The following is a 22730-nucleotide window of genomic DNA, read 5'->3' on the forward strand; positions in this document are numbered from 1 at the left end:
TAAGGCTGAAATCTGGACCTTTAGCGTACTAGGCTTAAGGCCTTTATTAAAACCTGCCTGCAAAAAACTTAGTATGCTAGGGAGGTCAGGGGTGCCTGCCACGAGATCGGACCTGCCACCCTCCAGACAGAATCTTTTCCATATCTTCCTATAGATTGCGGATGTCACCGGTTTCCTACTGGCCAGTAGGGTGGATATGACCTGGTCCGACAATCCCTTTGTCTTCAGGATATCCCTCTCAGGATCCAAGCCGATAGATGAAGTCTTGCTGGGTTTGGATGGTAGATCGGGCCCTGGTGGATGATGTCCTTCCACAGGGGTAGCTCGACTGGATTTCCTACTGCCATGGTTCCTAGAAGGGGAAACCAGCTTCTCTTCGGCCAGTATGGAGCGATCAATATCACTCGTGCGTGGTCCTCGCGTATTTTCCTGAGCACTGCCGGTATAAGGGCCAGTGGCGGGAATGCGTAGGAGAGGGATTCTCCCCAAGTCTGACTCAGGGCATCCACACCTTCTGGGTGGTCTGTCGGATTCAGGGAATAGAATCTGGGGACCTTCGAATTCTTTCGGCTTGCAAAAATATCTATACTGGGGGTCCCCCAACGCTGACAGAGATGGTTGAAGATTTCTTCGTTCAGTTCCCATTCTGTCAGGCGGATCCGTTGTCTGCTCAAGTAGTCTGCTACTTCGTTCTGGGAACCCTCTAGGTGTACTGCGGTCACTGATCGGACTGTTCTTTCTGCCCAAGCGAATATTTTTCCTGCTAGGTCCTGTAGTGGTTGATGTCTGGGCCCTCCCTGGTGCTTCAGGAATGCCACTGTCGTCATATTGTCGGATAGTATACGGACATGACGATTCTCTAGTATCGACTGGTTCCGCCATAGCGCTTCCCAGACCGCGTAGAGTTCTCTGAAATTGGAGGATCTGGTCTTGATATCTACTGGCCATCTCCCCTGGAAGATTTTCCCTTCTATGTGGGCTCCCCAACCCCACACACTGGCGTCCGTGGTGACTACCACGTATGGAGAGGCTGTCCAAAATACGGCCACCTGAAGGTTTCTGGACTGTGTCCACCACCGAAGGGACTCTCTTACTCGTTCTGGCAGCCTTAGGGGTCTGTCTAGCGACGCCTGACTTCTGTCCCACCTCGCAAGGATCTCTTTCTGCAGTGATCTTGAATGGAATTGGGCCCATCGGATACACTGGATGCAGGCCGTCGTGAGGCCCAGGACCTCCATTGCCTCTCTTATGGAGTACTGACGTCTCAACAGGTCTCTGGATCTGGTCTGAATAGTCCTCTGCTTCTGCTCAGGTAGCCAGGATATTCTGTCGGTTGAGTCTAGGAGGACTCCGAAAAATATTTTCCTGGTTTCTGGCCTGAGGTTCGACTTCTCCCAATTGATCACCCATCCAAGGAACTCCATTACCGCAGTTGCTCGGTTTCTGTCGCGAACGAGCGCTTCCCTGGATCTTGCCACCAGTAGGAAGTCGTCTAAATAGGGTATGATCACAATACCCTGATCTCTCAGGTAGGCCACTACTTCTCCCTACTACAAAAATGTCCAGGAAGGATGGGAAATCTTGAAAAATGAAATTCTCAAAGCACAGTTGTTAACAATTCCGAAAAGAGGGAAGAATAGGAAGCATTTAAGGAAACCAGGATGGATGAACACAGAACTTAAGCACATGCTAAAAAGGAAGAAAAAATGTTTATAAAATGGAAAGAGGGAGGCATATCTAAAGAAGAATATAATGCTGTCTGCAGAACCTGCAGGGCACAAATCAGATTATCTAAAGCTGAAAATGAACTGAGGCTTGCAAGAGATGTCAAAAGCAATAATAAAGGATTTTGGGGATATGTCAAAAGTAAAAGAAAAGTCAAAGATGCTATAGGATTTTTACAGGATGAAAATGATGAAATGGTAAGACAAGATGTTGAGAAGGCTGAACTTTTAAATTCCTATTTTGCATCTGTTTTCTCTCAGAAAGGAAATGCAACATCAACTGTTATTCACTGTCCTATTAAGGGAATAGAAGAATCCAGGATATCTATAAACAGAAAGATAGTGAGGAAACACTTAGCTAACCTAAATGAATTCAAGTCTCCAGGTCCAGATGAATTACACTCCAGAGTACTGAAGGAGATAGCAGAAGAAATTTTTGAACCCCTCTCCATAATCTTTGAAAATTCTTGGAGAACAGGAGAAGTGCCAGAAGACTGGAGAAGAGCAAATGTTGTTCCTATCTTCAAAAAGGGGAAGAAGGTGGACCCAGGCAACTATAGGCCGGTGAGTCTGACTTCTATACCAGGAAAGATCTTTGAACAAATTATTAAACAACATGTATGTCAATACCTGGATAAGAATGAAGTGATTAAACAGAGTCAGCATGGGTTTCTAACTAATAAGTCATGTCAGACTAACTTAATTTCCTTCTATGACGGTATCACTGATTGGGTGGATCAAGGAAATGCTGTAGATATAGTATATCTTGACTTCAGCAAAGCATTTGACAAAGTCTCTCATACAATCCTTATTGAAAAAATGACTAAGTATGGAATGGACAAGGCAACTGTTAGGTGGATTCATAACTGGCTTAGTGATCGGACCCAAAGAGTGGTCGTAAATGGCTGCACATCCAGTTGGAAGAATGTCTCAAGTGGGGTACCACAGGGCTCTGTCCTGGGCCCTGTATTGTTCAACATCTTTATCAACGATTTAGATGAAGGAATTGAGGGTAAACTGATTAAATTTGCTGATGACACAAAGCTAGGAGGGATAGCTAATACTAGAGAAGAGAGAGAGAGGATTCAAAAAGATTTAAATAAACTGGAGAAGTGGGCAGCAACTAACAGAATGGTTTTTAACAGGGAAAAATGCAAAGTACTACATCTGGGCAATAAAAATGAAAAAAGCATATATAGAATGGGTGGAATAGGGCTAAGTGACAGCACATGTGAAAAAGACTTGGGTATACTAATAGATCACAGACTGAATATGAGTCAACAGTGTGATGCAGCAGCAAAAAAGGCAAATGCAATTCTAGGATGTATTAACAGAAGCATACAGTCTAGATCACGTGAAGTCATTATTTCCCTCTACTCCTCTTTGGTCAGACCTCATCTGGAATATTGTGTCCAGTTTTGGGCACCACATTTTAAAAAAGACATCAACAAACTGGAGCAAGTTCAGAAAAGAGCGACCAGAATGGTGACCGGTCTGCAAACCCTGTCTTATGAGGAAAGGTTGCAGGATTTGGGAATGTTTAGTTTGCAAAAGAGAAGACTGAGAGGAGACTTAATAGCGGTCTACAAATATCTAAAGGGCTGTCACATTGTAGAAGGATCAACTTTATTCTCATTTGCACAAGGAAAGACTAGAAGCAATGGGATGAAACTGAATGGGAAGAGACACAGATTAGATATTAGAAAAAACTTTTTGACAGTTAGAGTGATCAATGAGTGGAACAGGCTGCCACGAGAAGTGGTGAGTTCTCCTTCAATGGAAGTCTTCAAACAGAGGCTGGACAGACATCTGACTGGGATGATTTAGCGAATCCTGCTTTGAGCAGGGGGTTGGACCAGATGGCCCAGGAGGTCCCTTCCAACTCTACGATTCTATGATTCTATGATTCCCACCAGCTTTGTAAAGATTCTGGGAGCTGAGGCCAACCCGAATGGAAGACACTGGAACTGGAAGTGGCAGGTCCAGGCTGGTAAACTGACCGCAAACCTTAGCAGTCTCTGGGATGAGGGATGGATAGGGACCTGGTAGTAGGCCTTTTTTAGGTCTAGGGTACACATGACGGCGTCCCGATCTATCAGGAGGGTTGCGGATCGGACCGATTCCATCCGGAATCTCTTGTACTTGAGCCAGGCATTTAGTGGTTTCAGGTTTATGATGGTACGGGCCTCACCAGACTGTTTTGTGATCGAGAACAGGGACGAATAGTGCCCTTTCCCTCTTTCTGACGGGGGAACTGGTACTATGACCTTTGATTTCACCATGTCCTGTAGATCCGTCCACATTGTGGAGTCCTCCAGGACGACAGTGGGGGTAATATATCTTTCGGGGGGAGGTGAATAAAGCTCTATATTGTAGCCCTCCGCGATGGTTCTGAGGACCCACTGATTGTGGGTGACTCGGGACCAGTTTGTTGCGAAGTGGCGAAGTCTCCCCCCAATACCTATGGCGTCATTGCCTCCTCGATCTAGAGGTTGATGTGAATGGAGGACCTCTGTCCCTCCCAGTCTGGCTGAAGGAGCCCTTATAGGAGCCTCTACTGGACCTTGCCCGACCCCTGAACTCGGTCTGTCTCCTAGAGAAGGAGCCTCTCCGAAAGGACTGGGGTCGTCTGGGTTTTTCCTCCGGGAATCCCTTCTTTTTATCGGACACCAGCTCTAGAATGTTATCTAGGGCTGGCCCGAATACCCTCAGGCCCGAGAAGGGGATGGCGCATAGCTTAGTTTTTGAAGCGTTGTCCCCCGACCAGGATTTGAGCCAGACTGCTCTTCGGGCCGCATTGGAGAGGGAGCTGTTTCTGGCTGCAAACCTTACCGATTCGGCCGACGTATCTGATAGGAACGCCGTGGCCGATTTTATGAGCGGAAGGGATGCTAGGATGTCTGATCTAGGGGTCTTGTTGGTTAGGTGTTCTTCCAACTGCCCCATCCACAAAAACACAGACCTGGCCACCGAGGTGGCTGCTATGTTGGCCCTAATAAGAGCCGCCGACGTCTCCCATGCTCTTTTTAATAAGACATCTGCCTTCCTATCCATCGGGTCTCGAAGACCTGATGAGTCCTCAAATGGGATAGCCGTCTCTTTGGTAACCTTAGCGACTGGGAGATCTATTTTAGGAATTTCCTCCCATGCCCGGGTTTCCTCAGGATCAAAAGGCAGTCTGCTTCTAAAGTCTCGGGAGAGTGTCAGTCGACGCTCTGCCTCCTTCCACTCCTCCTGGACCATCGTTTTGATGTGTTCACTTACAGGGAACACTACCTGTCTCCGGGCCACCAGTCCTCCGAACATTAAGTCCTGTCTGGACTGTGGTTTAGGGACCTCCTCTATCTGCATAGTATTTCTGACTGCTTGGACCAACTCGTCCGTGTCCTCCAGTCTGAATAGGTATTTCCTGCTCTGATCTTGTCTATCCCCCCGGATCTCGCCTTCTTCTTCCTGATCCGAATCCCGGAATTCGGACTCCTCACTAGGGCTTTCTTCCGACTCTGGGTCCACTTCCCACCTTGGACGTTTGCGACTCGGCCCTGGGCTGGGGGACTGACGCCGTGCGAGGCTGGTTGTAGAGGCCCGAACTTCCTCCCTTATCAGCGATCTCATTTCGGCCAGGAGGGATGGCTGTTCCTCGCCTATGACCCTTGAGGTACAGGGTCCGCATAGGGTCTTGTTATATGCATCTGGCAGCTTTACCCTGCATACAGGGCATCGGACCGATTTGGAGGTGGCTTTTGCCGGGTCCTTCGCCCCCGAGGGGGATTCTGCCGGGGCTCCCTTCTCCTAATAATACAGAAGGGGCACCTACTCAGATCTGGGTTGGGGTAATGGGTGGGGGAGGGTGGTCTGCGCTATGCGCACTTACCCCTCCGCCTGCTGGAGCAACCCCTTCCATCCTGGCGCGGTCCGCAGGGCGCTATGGACCTCCGAAGCGTGCTCCCTGGATCTTCAGAAGCGCGCTCTGTGCCTTAGGAGCGCGCGCTGTGGACCCCAGAAGCGAGCGCTGTGTGGCTTCAGTAGCGCGCGCTATGTGGCTTCAGTAGCGCGCGCTGGGATTCAAAGGCCGGCGTCTGACGTCACCGGATGTGACGCGCGGCCTCACACGCTAGGCCGCCTCCTCCACTTCCTGCTCTGCGCGACTATGGCGGCCTGCTGGAGTCGTCGCCTCCTGGCGCCCCGATCGGTGCTCCTCCGGCCTGCCGCCGTGGGGAGCCAACCCCCATCCATCTGCGGCGGACTGCCACTCCGGCCTCTTCGCCTGCTATGGCGGACTGTGGAGGCCTCATTCCTGCCTCCCAGCGCCGGCTGCGCCAGTCATCCGTCGGTGCCCGCCCAGCCAGCCGCCTGCGGGGAGCCGACCATCACCTGCCGTGGCGGTGAGTTTTTGGAGCCGAGAGCCTCCCATATGGAGGAACGGCTCCCTCCAGGAGCGTCGTCCTGCTCCTGGCCTTTGGGGCAGAGGGACCCCCCACTGGAGAGTTTCGGCCCCGGGACCTCTTGACAGGGGAAGGCTTGGACTAGCCGTACGATCCCCTGAGCCCCTCCGGTAAGCTTCTTGTGTGTCCCTCCGTGCAGGGACAGGAAAAACACTGAGGGAGAGGGGGTGGGACGTGACCTTTAACCTCTCGTGTGCTTCCTGTCCCTGTAAGGAGGAGGAGGACGTCCTCCATGGTGCTGTCAGGTGGACGTCCTGGAAATATATTTGTGTCATTCTCAAAACTTTTGGCCATGACTGTACACCCACAGTCCTTTGTCCCCCAAAGAAGCGAAGGAGAAAAATACATTGTCCATATTTCTTTTTTAGAGAATGAGCCACCAGCGAGCTACCGGCCATTGTGGACCAGCAGATTCCGCGATGCTGTGGGATCACTGTATGTGCACATGGCGTCTTCAGGAGGTGAGCCCGCAGAGGTTCATCTACAGGACCACACTTTAGAAAAGGCCATTTTTACATAAAGCCTCATTATTAAGATTCTTGGTTGTTTCCTGAGCGCTTCGTCAATGTTTCAGACTGACAGTTTTCAAGCAATTTTCTATTGTTTTTGAGGTGTCCATTTTTACTGGCATTTTACACACACTTTATTTTTAATTCCATTCAACAAAAAAACAAAAACAAAACACCAGTGATTTTTAAAGCAAAGATGCTGGAAAAATAGTGAAAAGGACGCACAAGTGTTTTTAGTCTTTCCATTGAGTTCTATCAAATTATAGTTTGCTCACCTCAGCCAAGTCTGAGCAATGAACACCTTGTACCTGTGTGATTACTATGTAATCACTCAGCCCCCCGAAGAAGCTAAGTAGCGAAACGCGCATTGGGGTCCCGCTCTCCACATTATAACAAGGTTGGTTCTTGACTTTATTTCATGATTATCAATTATATTGCATAAACTTATCTCTTTGTCCAAATTACTATTGGCAGCAGCCATACCTGACATCAGAGTAAGGCCCCTTTATCTGAGGTTCATTTTACAGATCTGTAGTCAGGATCGCTTCATATTCTATAGGCTTATGATAGCAGTCACATCTGAAATCAGGCTATAATCTTTCTTCTGTTGGTTCATTTTGTAGGTCCTTATTTTGGATCACAGAATTATGCACTATTGCACTTGATACAATTAATGAGAGATATCCGTGTTTTCTTATATATGGAATTCTTTGCACTTCCTTGTTCCATATTTTTGGTGGGTAATAATTTTTGATTATTTCATTTTGTGCATCATACTAGGTCCACTCATTGATATATGCAATTGTGTCTATATTGCCAACCGTTTACCTTTCCTTACCTATGTGTGGAAACGAAGTGTCGCTGATTCCATTTTGTATTCAATTTTTTGATTGATTCATCATAAATCTGAATTTTCTCAATTTTTGGATAAATAATAAAATTACATGCTTTACGCATTGCTCCTGGCTCCACTTTTCTTTTGGGTAAACATCCACACATTATACACAACATCAACATGGCAGCTAGATCCCATAGCAATAACTATATATCTTCTCACCTGGTGGTGTAATAGGCCGGAGCTCCTCCATCATCACCACCGGGTACCGATACTGGTGTCCTTCTAGATACTCCCACTCCTCCACGGAGAGATAGACAGCGACGTCCTGACACCTTATAGGAACCTGACAACGACACCGTCATCACCCAGAATCCTCCAGTGCTGTATAATGTCCCAGCAGTCACCTCTCCGCTCATCACCCAGAATCCTCCAGTGCCGTCCTGTATAATGTCCCAGCAGTCACCTCTCCGCTCATCACCCAGAATCCTCCAGTGCCGTCCTGTATAATGTCCCAGCAGTCACCTCTCCGCTCATCACCCAGAATCCTCCAGTGCCGTCCTGTATAATGTCCCAGCAGTCACCTCTCCGCTCATCACCCAGAATCCTCCAGTGCCGTCCTGTATAATGTCCCAGCAGTCACCTCTCCTCTCATCACCGAGAATCCTCCAGTGCCGTCCTGTATAATGTCCCAGCAGTCACCTCTCCGCTCATCACCCAGAATCCTCCAGTGCTGTCCTGTATAATGTCCCAGCAGTCACCTCTCCGCTCATCACCCAGAATCCTCCAGTGCCGTCCTGTATAATGTCCCAGCAGTCACCTCTCCGCTCGTCACCCAGAATCCTCCAGTGCAGTCCTGTATAATGTCCCAGCAGTCACCTCTCCGCTCATCACCCAGAATCCTCCAGTGCAGTCCTGTATAATGTCCCAGCAGTCACCTCTCCGCTCATCACCCAGAATCCTCCAGTGCAGTCCTGTATAATGTCCCAGCAGTCACCTCTCCGCTCATCACCCAGAATCCTCCAGTGCCGTCCTGTATAATGTCCCAGCAGTCACCTCTCCGCTCATCACCCAGAATCCTCCAGTGCAGTCCTGTATAATGTCCCAGCAGTCACCTCTCCGCTCATCACCCAGAATCCTCCAGTGCAGTCCTGTATAATGTCCCAGCAGTCACCTCTCCGCTCATCACCCAGAATCCTCCAGTGCAGTCCTGTATAATGTCCCAGCAGTCACCTCTCCGCTCATCACCCAGAATCCTCCAGTGCAGTCCTGTATAATGTCCCAGCAGTCACCTCTCCGCTCATCACCCAGAATCCTCCAGTGCCATCCTGTATAATGTCCCGGCAGTCACCTCTCCGCTCATCACCCAGAATCCTCCAGTGCCGTCCTGTATAATGTCCCAGCAGTCACCTCTCCGCTCGTCACCCAGAATCCTCCAGTGCCATCCTGTATAATGTCCCAGCAGTCACCTCTCCGCTCATCACCCAGAATCCTCCAGTGCCGTCCTGTATAATGTCCCAGCAGTCACCTCTCCGCTCATCACCCAGAATCCTTCAGTGCCGTCCTGTATAATGTCCTAGCAGTCACCTCTCCGCTCATCACCCAGAATCCTCCAGTGCAGTCCTGTATAATGTCCCAGCAGTCACCTCTCCGCTCATCACCCAGAATCCTCCAGTGCCGTCCTGTATAATGTCCCAGCAGTCACCTCTCCGCTCATCACCCAGAATCCTCCAGTGCAGTCCTGTATAATGTCCCAGCAGTCACCTCTCCGCTCATCACCCAGAATCCTCCAGTGCAGTCCTGTATAATGTCCCAGCAGTCACCTCTCCGCTCATCACCCAGAATCCTCCAGTGCAGTCCTGTATAATGTCCCAGCAGTCACCTCTCCGCTCATCACCCAGAATCCTCCAGTGCAGTCCTGTATAATGTCCCAGCAGTCACCTCTCCGCTCATCACCCAGAATCCTCCAGTGCCATCCTGTATAATGTCCCGGCAGTCACCTCTCCGCTCATCACCCAGAATCCTCCAGTGCCGTCCTGTATAATGTCCCAGCAGTCACCTCTCCGCTCGTCACCCAGAATCCTCCAGTGCCATCCTGTATAATGTCCCAGCAGTCACCTCTCCGCTCATCACCCAGAATCCTCCAGTGCCGTCCTGTATAATGTCCCAGCAGTCACCTCTCCGCTCATCACCCAGAATCCTTCAGTGCCGTCCTGTATAATGTCCTAGCAGTCACCTCTCCGCTCATCACCCAGAATCCTCCAGTCCTGTATAATGTCCCAGCAGTCACCTCTCCTCTCATCACCCAGAATCCTTCAGTGCCGTCCTGTATAATGTCCCAGCAGTCACCTCTCCGCTCATCACCCAGAATCCTCCAGTGCCATCCTGTATAATGTCCCAGCAGTCACCTCTCCGCTCATCACCCAGAATCCTCCACTGCCGTCCTGTATAATGTCCCAGCAGTCACCTCTCCGCTCATCACCCAGAATCCTCCAGTGCCGTCCTGTATAATGTCCCAACAGTCACCTCTCCGCTCATCACCCAGAATCCTCCAGTCCTGTATAATGTCCCAGCAGTCACCTCTCCTCTCATCACCCAGAATCCTCCAGTGCCGTCCTGTATAATGTCCCAGCAGTCACCTCTCCGCTCATCACCCAGAATCCTCCAGTGCTGTCCTGTATAATGTCCCAGCAGTCACCTCTCCGCTCATCACCCAGAATCCTCCAGTGCCGTCCTGTATAATGTCCCAGCAGTCACCTCTCCGCTCGTCACCCAGAATCCTCCAGTGCCATCCTGTATAATGTCCGAACAGTCACCTCTCCGCTCATCACCCAGAATCCTCCAGTGCCGTCCTGTATAATGTCCCAGCAGTCACCTCTCCGCTCATCACCCAGAATCCTCCAGTGCCTTCCTGTATAATGTCCCAGCAGTCACCTCTCCGCTCATCACCCAGAATCCTCCAGTGCCGTCCTGTATAATGTCCCAGCAGTCACCTCTCCGCTCATCACCCAGAATCCTCCAGTCCTGTATAATGTCCCAGCAGTCACCTCTCCTCTCATCACCCAGAATCCTTCAGTGCCGTCCTGTATAATGTCCCAGCAGTCACCTCTCTGCTCATCACCCAGAATCCTCCAGTGCCATCCTGTATAATGTCCCAGCAGTCACCTCTCCGCTCATCACCCAGAATCCTCCACTGCCGTCCTGTATAATGTCCCAGCAGTCACCTCTCCGCTCATCACCCAGAATCCTCCAGTGCCGTCCTGTATAATGTCCCAGCAGTCACCTCTCCGCTCATCACCCAGAATCCTCCAGTCCTGTATAATGTCCCAGCAGTCACCTCTCCTCTCATCACCCAGAATCCTTCAGTGCCGTCCTGTATAATGTCCCAGCAGTCACCTCTCTGCTCATCACCCAGAATCCTCCAGTGCCATCCTGTATAATGTCCCAGCAGTCACCTCTCCGCTCATCACCCAGAATCCTCCACTGCCGTCCTGTATAATGTCCCAGCAGTCACCTCTCCGCTCATCACCCAGAATCCTCCAGTGCCGTCCTGTATAATGTCCCAGCAGTCACCTCTCCGCTCATCACCCAGAATCCTCCAGTCCTGTATAATGTCCCAGCAGTCACCTCTCCTCTCATCACCCAGAATCCTTCAGTGCCGTCCTGTATAATGTCCCAGCAGTCACCTCTCCGCTCATCACCCAGAATTCTCCAGTGCCGTCCTGTATAATGTCCCAGCAGTCACCTCTCCTCTCATCACCCAGAATCCTCCAGTGCCGTCCTGTATAATGTCCCAGCAGTCACCTCTCCGCTCATCACCCAGAATCCTCCAGTGCCGTCCTGTATAATGTCCCAGCAGTCACCTCTCCGCTCATCACCCAGAATCCTCCAGTGCCGTCCTGTATAATGTCCCAGCCGTCACCTCTCCTCTCATCACCCAGAATCCTCCAGTGCCGTCCTGTATAATGTCCCAGCAGTCACCTCTCCCCTCATCACCCAGAATCCTCCAGTGCCGTCCTGTATAATGTCCCAGCAGTCACCTCTCCGCTCATCACCCAGAATCCTGCAGTGCCGTCCTGTATAATGTCCCAGCAGTCACCTCTCCGCTCATCACCCAGAATCCTGCAGTGCCGTCCTGTATAATGTCTCAGCAGTCACCTCTCCGCTCATCACCCAGAATCCTCCAGTGCCGTCCTGTATAATGTCCCAGCAGTCACCTCTCCGCTCATCACCCAGAATCCTCCAGTGCCGTCCTGTATAATGTCCCAGCAGTCACCTCTCCGCTCATCACCCAGAATCCTCCAGTGCCGTCCTGTATAATGTCCCAGCAGTCACCTCTCCGCTCATCACCCAGAATCCTCCAGTGCCGTCCTGTATAATGTCCCAGCAGTCACCTCTCCGCTCATCACCCAGAATCCTCCAGTGCCGTCCTGTATAATGTCCCAGCAGTCACCTCTCCGCTCATCACCCAGAATCCTCCAGTGCCGTCCTGTATAATGTCCCAGCAGTCACCTCTCCGCTCATCACCCAGAATCCTCCAGTGCCGTCCTGTATAATGTCCCAGCCGTCACCTCTCCTCTCATCACCCAGAATCCTCCAGTGCCGTCCTGTATAATGTCCCAGCAGTCACCTCTCCCCTCATCACCCAGAATCCTCCAGTGCCGTCCTGTATAATGTCCCAGCAGTCACCTCTCCGCTCATCACCCAGAATCCTGCAGTGCCGTCCTGTATAATGTCCCAGCAGTCACCTCTCCGCTCATCACCCAGAATCCTGCAGTGCCGTCCTGTATAATGTCTCAGCAGTCACTTCTCCGCTCATCACCCAGAATCCTCCAGTGCCGTCCTGTATAATGTCCCAGCAGTCACCTCTCCGCTCATCACCCAGAATCCTCCAGTGCCGTCCTGTATAATGTCCCAGCAGTCACCTCTCCGCTCATCACCCAGAATCCTCCAGTGCCGTCCTGTATAATGTCCCAGCAGTCACCTCTCCGCTCATCACCCAGAATCCTCCAGTGCCGTCCTGTATAATGTCCCAGCCGTCACCTCTCCTCTCATCACCCAGAATCCTCCAGTGCCGTCCTGTATAATGTCCCAGCAGTCACCTCTCCCCTCATCACCCAGAATCCTCCAGTGCCGTCCTGTATAATGTCCCAGCAGTCACCTCTCCGCTCATCACCCAGAATCCTGCAGTGCCGTCCTGTATAATGTCCCAGCAGTCACCTCTCCGCTCATCACCCAGAATCCTGCAGTGCCGTCCTGTATAATGTCTCAGCAGTCACCTCTCCGCTCATCACCCAGAATCCTGCAGTGCCGTCCTGTATAATGTCCCAGCAGTCACCTCTCCGCTCATCACCCAGAATCCTGCAGTGCCGTCCTGTATAATGTCCCAGCAGTCACCTCTCCGCTCATCACCCAGAATCCTCCAGTGCCGTCCTGTATAATGTCCCAGCAGTCACCTCTCCGCTCATCACCCAGAATCCTGCAGTGCCGTCCTGTATAATGTCCCAGCAGTCACCTCTCCGCTCATCACCCAGAATCCTCCAGTGCCGTCCTGTATAATGTCCCAGCAGTCACCTCTCCGCTCATCACCCAGAATCCTCCAGTGCAGTCCTGTATAATGCCTCAGCAGTCACCTCTCCGCTCATCACCCAGAATCCTCCAGTGCAGTCCTGTATAATGTCCCAGCAGTCACCTCTCCGCTCATCACCCAGAATCCTCAAGTGCCCTCCTGTATAATGTCCCAGCAGTCACCTCTCCGCTCATCACCCAGAATCCTCCAGTGCAGTCCTGTATAATGCCTCAGCAGTCACCTCTCCGCTCATCACCCAGAATCCTCCAGTGCAGTCCTGTATAATGTCCCAGCAGTCACCTCTCCGCTCATCACCCAGAATCCTCCAGTGGCCTCCTGTATAATGTCCCAGCAGTCACCTCTCCGCTCATCACCCAGAATCCTCCAGTGCCGTCCTGTATAATGTCCCAGCAGTCACCTCTCCGCTCATCACCCAGAATCCTCCAGTGCCGTCCTGTATAATGCCTCAGCAGTCACCTCTCCGCTCATCACCCAGAATCCTCCAGTGCAGTCCTGTATAATGTCCCAGCAGTCACCTCTCCGCTCATCACCCAGAATCCTCCAGTGCAGTCCTGTATAATGTCCCAGCAGTCACCTCTCCGCTCATCACCCAGAATCCTCCAGTGCCGTCCTGTATAATGTCCCAGCAGTCACCTCTCCCCTCATCACCCAGAATCCTCCAGTGCAGTCCTGTATAATGCCTCAGCAGTCACCTCTCCGCTCATCACCCAGAATCCTCCAGTGCAGTCCTGTATAATGTCCCAGCAGTCACCTCTCCGCTCATCACCCAGAATCCTCCAGTGCAGTCCTGTATAATGTCCCAGCAGTCACCTCTCCGCTCATCACCCAGAATCCTCCAGTGCCGTCCTGTATAATGTCCCAGCAGTCACCTCTCCGCTCATCACCCAGAATCCTCCAGTGCCATCCTGTATAATGTCCCAGCAGTCACCTCTCCGCTCATCACCCAGAATCCTCCAGTGCCGTCCTGTATAATGTCTCAGCAGTCACCTCTCCGCTCATCACCCAGAATACTCCAGTGCCGTCCTGTATAATGTCCCAGCAGTCACCTCTCCGCTCATCACCCAGAATCCTCCAGTGCCCTCCTGTATAATGTCCCAGCAGTCACCTCTCCGCTCATCACCCAGAATCCTCCAGTGCCGTCCTGTATAATGTCTCAGCAGTCACCTCTCCGCTCATCACCCAGAATCCTCCAGTGCCCTCCTGTATAATGTCCCAGCAGTCACCTCTCCGCTCATCACCCAGAATCCTCCAGGGCCCTCCTGTATAATGTCCCAGCAGTCACCTCTCCGCTCATCACCCAGAATCCTCCAGTGCCATCCTGTATAATGTCCCAGCAGTCACCTCTCCCCTCATCACCCAGAATCCTCCAGTGCAGTCCTGTATAATGCCTCAGCAGTCACCTCTCCCCTCATCACCCAGAATCCTCCAGTGCCCTCCTGTATAATGTCCCAGCAGTCACCTCTCCGCTCATCACCCAGAATCCTCAAGTGCCCTCCTGTATAATGTCCCAGCAGTCACCTCTCCGCTCATCACCCAGAATCCTCCAGTGCCGTCCTGTATAATGTCTCAGCAGTCACCTCTCCGCTCATCACCCAGAATCCTCCAGTGCCGTCCTGTATAATGTCCCAGCAGTCACCTCTCCGCTCATCACCCAGAATCCTCCAGTGCCCTCCTGTATAATGTCCCAGCAGTCACCTCTCCGCTCATCACCCAGAATCCTCCAGTGCCGTCCTGTATAATGTCTCAGCAGTCACCTCTCCGCTCATCACCCAGAATCCTCCAGTGCCCTCCTGTATAATGTCCCAGCAGTCACCTCTCCGCTCATCACCCAGAATCCTCCAGGGCCCTCCTGTATAATGTCCCAGCAGTCACCTCTCCCCTCATCACCCAGAATCCTCCAGTGCAGTCCTGTATAATGTCCCAGCAGTCACCTCTCCGCTCATCACCCAGAATCCTCCAGTGCCGTCCTGTATAATGTCTCAGCAGTCACCTCTCCGCTCATCACCCAGAATCCTCCAGTGCCCTCCTGTATAATGTCCCAGCAGTCACCTCTCCGCTCATCACCCAGAATCCTCCAGGGCCCTCCTGTATAATGTCCCAGCAGTCACCTCTCCGCTCATCACCCAGAATCCTCCAGTGCCCTCCTGTATAATGTCCCAGCAGTCACCTCTCCGCTCATCACCCAGAATCCTCCAGTGCCCTCCTGTATAATGTCCCAGCAGTCACCTCTCCCCTCATCACCCAGAATCCTCCAGTGCCCTCCTGTATAATGTCCCAGCAGTCACCTCTCCGCTCATCACCCAGAATCCTCCAGTGCCGTCCTGTATAATGTCTCAGCAGTCACCTCTCCGCTCATCACCCAGAATCCTCCAGTGCCCTCCTGTATAATGTCCCAGCAGTCACCTCTCCGCTCATCACCCAGAATCCTCCAGGGCCCTCCTGTATAATGTCCCAGCAGTCACCTCTCCCCTCATCACCCAGAATCCTCCAGTGCCGTCCTGTATAATGTCCCAGCAGTCACCTCTCCGCTCATCACCCAGAATCCTCCAGTGCCGTCCTGTATAATGTCTCAGCAGTCACCTCTCCGCTCATCACCCAGAATCCTCCAGTGCCATCCTGTATAATGTCCCAGCAGTCACCTCTCCCCTCATCACCCAGAATCCTCCAGTGCAGTCCTGTATAATGTCTCAGCAGTCACCTCTCCGCTCATCACCCAGAATCCTCAAGTGCCCTCCTGTATAATGTCCCAGCAGTCACCTCTCCCCTCATCACCCAGAATCCTCCAGTGCAGTCCTGTATAATGTCCCAGCAGTCACCTCTCCGCTCATCACCCAGAATCCTCCAGTGTCCTCCTGTATAATGTCCCAGCAGTCACCTCTCCGCTCATCACCCAGAATCCTCCAGTGTCCTCCTGTATAATGTCCCAGCAGTCACCTCTCCCCTCATCACCCAGAATCCTCCAGTGCAGTCCTGTATAATGTCCCAGCAGTCACCTCTCCGCTCATCACCCAGAATCCTCTAGTGTCCTCCTGTATAATGTCCCAGCAGTCACCTCTCCGCTCATCACCCAGAATCCTCCAGTGCCGTCCTGTATAATGTCTCAGCAGTCACCTCTCCTCTCATCACCCAGAATCCTCCAGTGCCGTCCTGTATAATGTCCCAGCAGTCACCTCTCCGCTCATCACTCAGAATCCTCCAGTGTCCTCCTGTATAATGTCCCAGCAGTCACCTCTCCGCTCATCACCCAGAATCCTCCAGTGCCGTCCTGTATAATGTCTCAGCAGTCACCTCTCCTCTCATCACCCAGAATCCTCCAGTGCCGTCCTGTATAATGTCCCAGCAGTCACCTCTCCGCTCATCACCCAGAATCCTCCAGTGTCCTCCTGTATAATGTCCCAGCAGTCACCTCTCCGCTCATCACCCAGAATCCTCCAGTGCTGTATAATGTCCCAGCAGTCACCTCTCCGCTCATCACCCAGAATCCTCCAGTGTCCTCCTGTATAATGTCCCAGCAGTCACCTCTCCGCTCATCACCCAGAATCCTCCAGTGCCGTCCTGTATAATGTCCCAGCAGTCACCTCTCCCCTCATCACCCAGAATCCTCCAGTGTCCTCCTGTATAATGTCCCAGCAGTCACCTCTCCGCTCATCACCCAGAATCCTCCAGTGTCCTCCTGTATAATGTCCCAGCAGTCACCTCTCCGCTCATCACCCAGAATCCTCCAGTGTCCTCCTGTATAATGTCCCAGCAGTCACCTCTCCGCTCATCACCCAGAATCCTCCAGTGTCCTCCTGTATAATGTCCCAGCAGTCACCTATCCCCTCATCACCCAGAATCCTCCAGTGCAGTCCTGTATAATGTCCCAGCAGTCACCTCTCCGCTCCTCACCCAGAATCCTCCAGTGCCGTCCTGTATAATGTCTCAGCAGTCACCTCTCCGCTCATCACCCAGAATCCTCCAGTGCCATCCTGTATAATGTCCCAGCAGTCACCTCTCCTCTCATCACCCAGAATCCTCCAGTGCCGTCCTGTATAATGTCCCAGCAGTCACCTCTCCTCTCATCACCCAGAATCCTCCAGAGCCCTCCTGTATAATGTCCCAGCAGTCACCTCTCCGCTCATCACCCAGAATCCTCCAGTGCCGTCCTGTATAATGTCCCAGCAGTCACCTCTCCTCTCATCACCCAGAATCCTCCAGTGCCGTCCTGTATAATGTCCCAGCAGTCACCTCTCCGCTCATCACCCAGAATCCTCCAGTGCCCTCCTGTATAATGTCCCAGCAGTCACCTCTCCGCTCATCACCCAGAATCCTCCAGTGCCGTCCTGTATAATGTCCCAGCAGTCACCTCTCCGCTCATCACCCAGAATCCTCCAGTGCCGTCCTGTATAATGTCCCAGCAGTCACCTCTCCGCTCATCACCCAGAATCCTCCAGTGCCGTCCTGTATAATGTCCCAGCAGTCACCTCTCCTCTCATCACCCGGAATCCTCCAGTGCCGTCCTGTATAATGTCCCAGCAGTCACCTCTCCGCTCATCACCCAGAATCCTCCAGTGCCGTCCTGTATAATGTCCCAGCAGTCACCACTCCGCTCATCACCCAGAATCCTCCAGTGCCGTCCTGTATAATGTCCCAGCAGTCACCTCTCCGCTCATCACCCAGAATCCTCCAGTGCCGTCCTGTATAATGTCCCAGCAGTCACCTCTCCGCTCATCACCCAGAATCCTCCAGTGCCGTCCTGTATAATGTCCCTGCAGTCACCTCTCCTCTCATCACCCGGAATCCTCCAGTGCCGTCCTGTATAATGTCCCAGCAGTCACCTCTCCGCTCATCACCCAGAATCCTCCAGTGCCCTCCTGTATAATGTCCCAGCAGTCACCTCTCCGCTCATCACCCAGAATCCTCCAGTGCCGTCCTGTATAATGTCCCTGCAGTCACCTCTCCTCTCATCACCCGGAATCCTCCAGTGCCGTCCTGTATAATGTCCCAGCAGTCACCTCTCCGCTCATCACCCAGAATCCTCCAGTGCCGTCCTGTATAATGTCCTAGCAGTCTCCTCTCCGCTCATCACCCAGAATCCTCCAGTGCCATCCTGTATAATGTCCCAGCAGTCTCCTCTCCACTCATCACCCAGAATCCTCCAGTGCCATCCTGTATAATGTCCCAGCAGTCACCTCTCCTCTCATCACCCGGAATCCTCCAGTGCTGTCCTGTATAATGTCCCAGCAGTCACCTCTCCTCTCATCACCCGGAATCCTCCAGTGCCCTCCTGTATAATGTCCCAGCAGTCACCTCTCCGCTCATCACCCAGAATCCTCCAGTGCCGTCCTGTATAATGTCCCAGCAGTCACCTCTCCTCTCATCACCCAGAATCCTCCAGTGCTGTCCTGTATAATGTCCCAGCAGTCACCTCTCCTCTCATCACCCGGAATCCTCCAGTGCCGTCCTGTATAATGTCCCAGCAGTCTCCTCTCCACTCATCACCCAGAATCCTCCAGTGCCATCCTGTATAATGTCCCAGCAGTCACCTCTCCGCTCAACACTCAGAATCCTCCAGTGCCGTCCTGTATAATGTCCCAGCAGTCACCTCTCATCTCATCACCCAGAATCCTCCAGTGCCGTCCTGTATAATGTCCCAGCAGTCACCTCTCCTCTCATCACCCAGAATCCTCCAGTGCCGTCCTGTATAATGTCCCAGCAGTCACCTCTCCTCTCATCACCCGGAATCCTCCAGTGCCGTCCTGTATAATGTCCCAGCAGTCTCCTCTCCACTCATCACCCAGAATCCTCCAGTGCCATCCTGTATAATGTCCCAGCAGTCACCTCTCCTCTCATCACCCAGAATCCTCCAGTGCCGTCCTGTATAATGTCCCAGCAGTCTCCTCTCCACTCATCACCCGGAATCCTCCAGTGCCGTCCTGTATAATGTCCCAGCAGTCACCTCTCCGCTCAACACTCAGAATCCTCCAGTGCTGTCCTGTATAATGTCCCAGCAGTCACCTCTCCTCTCATCACCCAGAATCCTCCAGTGCCGTCCTGTATAATGTCCCAGCAGTCACCTCTCCTCTCATCACCCAGAATCCTCCAGTGCTGTCCTGTATAATGTCCCAGCAGTCACCTCTCCTCTCATCACCCGGAATCCTCCAGTGCCGTCCTGTATAATGTCCCAGCAGTCTCCTCTCCACTCATCACCCAGAATCCTCCAGTGCCATCCTGTATAATGTCCCAGCAGTCACCTCTCCTCTCATCACCCAGAATCCTCCAGTGCCGTCCTGTATAATGTCCCAGCAGTCACCTCTCCTCTCATCACCCGGAATCCTCCAGTGCCGTCCTGTATAATGTCCCAGCAGTCACCTCTCCACTCATCACCCAGAATCCTCCAGTGCCGTCCTGTATAATGTCCCAGCAGTCACCTCTCCTCTCATCACCCAGAATCCTCCAGTGCCGTCCTGTATAATGTCCCAGCAGTCACCTCTCCTCTCATCACCCGGAATCCTCCAGTGCCGTCCTGTATAATGTCCCAGCAGTCACCTCTCCACTCATCACCCAGAATCCTCCAGTGCCGTCCTGTATAATGTCCCAGCAGTCACCTCTCCTCTCATCACCCGGAATCCTCCAGTGCTGTCCTGTATAATGTCCCAGCAGTCACCTCTCCTCTCATCACCCAGAATCCTCCAGTGCCGTCCTGTATAATGTCCCAGCAGTCACCTCTCCTCTCATCACCCAGAATCCTCCAGTGCTGTCCTGTATAATGTCCCAGCAGTCACCTCTCCGCTCATCACCCAGAATCCTCCAGTGTCCTCCTGTATAATGTCCCAGCAGTCACCTCTCCCCTCATCACCCAGAATCCTCCAGTGCAGTCCTGTATAATGTCCCAGCAGTCACCTCTCCGCTCCTCACCCAGAATCCTCCAGTGCCGTCCTGTATAATGTCTCAGCAGTCACCTCTCCGCTCATCACCCAGAATCCTCCAGTGCCGTCCTGTATAATGTCCCAGCAGTCACCTCTCCTCTCATCACCCAGAATCCTCCAGTGCCCTCCTGTATAATGTCCCAGCAGTCACCTCTCCGCTCATCACCCAGAATCCTCCAGTGCCGTCCTGTATAATGTCCCAGCAATCACCTCTCCGCTCATCACCCAGAATCCTCCAGTGCCGTCCTGTATAATGTCCCAGCAGTCACCACTCCGCTCATCACCCAGAATCCTCCAGTGCCGTCCTGTATAATGTCCCAGCAGTCACCTCTCCGCTCATCACCCAGAATCCTCCAGTGCCGTCCTGTATAATGTCCCAGCAGTCACCTCTCCGCTCATCACCCAGAATCCTCCAGTGCCCTCCTGTATAATGTCCCAGCAGTCACCTCTCCGCTCATCACCCGGAATCCTCCAGTGCCGTCCTGTATAATGTCCCAGCAGTCACCTCTCCGCTCATCACCCGGAATCCTCCAGTGCCGTCCTGTATAATGTCCCAGCAGTCACCTCTCCGCTCATCACCCGGAATCCTCCAGTGCCGTCCTGTATAATGTCCCAGCAGTCACCTCTCCGCTCATCACCCAGAATCCTCCAGTGCCGTCCTGTATAATGTCCCAGCAGTCACCTCTCCGCTCATCACCCAGAATCCTCCAGTGCCGTCCTGTATAATGTCCCAGCAGTCTCCTCTCCGCTCATCACCCAGAATCCTCCAGTGCCATCCTGTATAATGTCCCAGCAGTCACCTCTCCGCTCATCACCCAGAATCCTCCAGTGCCGTCCTGTATAATGTCCCAGCAGTCACCTCTCCGCTCATCACCCAGAATCCTCCAGTGCCGTCCTGTATAATGTCCCAGCAGTCACCTCTCCGCTCATCACCCAGAATCCTCCAGTGCCGTCCTGTATAATGTCCCAGCAGTCACCTCTCCGCTCATCACCCAGAATCCTCCAGTGCCGTCCTGTATAATGTCCCAGCAGTCTCCTCTCCGCTCATCACCCAGAATCCTCCAGTGCCGTCCTGTATAATGTCCCAGCAGTCACCTCTCCGCTCATCACCCAGAATCCTCCAGTGCCGTCCTGTATAATGTCCCAGCAGTCACCTCTCCGCTCATCACCCAGAATCCTCCAGTGCCGTCCTGTATAATGTCCCAGCAGTCTCCTCTCCGCTCATCACCCAGAATCCTCCAGTGCCGTCCTGTATAATGTCCCAGCAGTCACCTCTCCGCTCATCACCCAGAATCCTCCAGTACCGTCCTGTATAATGTCCCAGCAGTCACCTCTCCGCTCATCACCCAGAATCCTCCAGTGCCGTCCTGTATAATGTCCCAGCAGTCACCTCTCCTCTCATCACCCAGAATCCTCCAGTGCCGTCCTGTATAATGTCCCAGCAGTCACCTCTCCTCTCATCACCCAGAATCCTCCAGTGCCGTCCTGTATAATGTCCCAGCAGTCACCTCTCCTCTCATCACCCAGAATCCTCCAGTGCCGTCCTGTATAATGTCCCAGCAGTCTCCTCTCCGCTCATCACCCAGAATCCTCCAGTGCCGTCCTGTATAATGTCCCAGCAGTCACCTCTCCGCTCATCACCCAGAATCCTCCAGTGCCCTCCTGTATAATGTCCCAGCAGTCACCTCTCCGCTCATCACCCAGAATCCTTCAGCGGGGGACGGTCACCGTGGTAACTACACCTCCAGCGGGGGGACGGTCACCGTGGTAACTACACCTCCAGCGGGGGACGGTCACCGTGGTAACTACACCTCCAGCGGGGGGACGGTCACCGTGGTAACTACACCTCCAGCGGGGGACGGTCACCGTGGTAACTCCACCTCCAGCGGGGGCCGTGAGGTGAGGAGGAGACGCTGCACATCCCCAACACTGAGGAGCCGCAGTCACATGGAGCAGGAGCCTCCACAGGAACAGCTCTGATCTCCCCCCACACTCTCCTCTCACAGATTCACCACAAACCCTCCTGTCATCTCACCGGAATGGCGGGAACCGGAAATCTGCTGCTGGCTGACCCCAGAGAATACGAGCTGCGCACACCCGGGACGGAGCGGCTGCACTGAGCGCGGGAGGACCTGTGGTGACGTCACCGTCATGTGACCAGGGGGCGGGGCTCAGGAGAGAGGTGGTGAAGGACCTGTGGTGACGTCACTATTTTGTGACCAGGGGGCGGGGCTCAGGAGAGAAGTGAAGTTCATCTCTCCTGAGCCCCGCCCCGTGATCACATGACGGTGACGTCACCACAGCCCTTCACCACCTCTCTCCTGAGCCCCGCCCCGTGATCACATGACGGTGACGTCACCACAGCCCTTCACCACCTCTCTCCTGAGACCACAAACATGGAAGAAGCGGATTGTGGAGCGGACTCGGAGTGCGCATCGGGTAAAGAGGTAAGAAATCACAGACATGACCTCATCCGAGTGAGGGGCCTGGTCTGCTGAGAGCGCCATCACCTGACCGCCCCTGAATGAGGGGAATAGAGGCGACATGAGCGAGAGAGAGTGACGCTGCCGGAGCAAGAGGTGACGTACGGGAGGGACAGAGCGTCTACACGCCCGCTCCGCTCTGCACACTGCTGAAGTCTCTAATGATCTCCTGACAGCTACATCCAATGGTCCCCGCTGATCTCCTTGATCTCCGCAGCATTTAACCTCCTACTTCT

General features: G+C 52.9%; 2 protein-coding genes across 3 annotated transcripts in view; one reads left to right on the forward strand and one right to left on the reverse strand.

Annotated features, from left to right (window-relative positions):
• The window catches only part of LOC141074951 (uncharacterized), a 132676-nt gene extending 110659 nt beyond the window's left edge, over positions 1-22017 (reverse strand). The window contains exons 1-2 of the mRNA XM_073562280.1: positions 21697-22017; positions 7736-7859 (exon numbers count right to left, since the gene is read on the reverse strand). Of these exons, the coding sequence (XP_073418381.1) occupies positions 7736-7859; positions 21697-21708 (136 nt within the window). The 5' untranslated portion in view covers positions 21709-22017. The remainder of the gene's footprint in view (positions 1-7735; positions 7860-21696) is intronic.
• Positions 22018-22315: 298 nt separating this feature from the next.
• The window catches only part of LOC141074930 (uncharacterized), a 68193-nt gene continuing 67778 nt past the window's right edge, over positions 22316-22730 (forward strand). Inside the window, exon 1 of one of the 2 annotated variants that reach the window (XM_073562253.1) lies at positions 22316-22458. In XM_073562253.1, the coding sequence (XP_073418354.1) occupies positions 22355-22458 (104 nt within the window). In that variant the 5' untranslated portion in view covers positions 22316-22354. The remainder of the gene's footprint in view (positions 22459-22730) is intronic. The other variant, XM_073562252.1, reaches the window with a different exon arrangement.

The sequence above is a fragment of the Dendrobates tinctorius genome, unplaced genomic scaffold, assembly GCF_039654945.1.
Source record: "Dendrobates tinctorius isolate UK_male_01 unplaced genomic scaffold, ASM3965494v1 ptg000342l, whole genome shotgun sequence".
NCBI classification, from domain to species: Eukaryota; Metazoa; Chordata; class Amphibia; order Anura; family Dendrobatidae; genus Dendrobates; species Dendrobates tinctorius.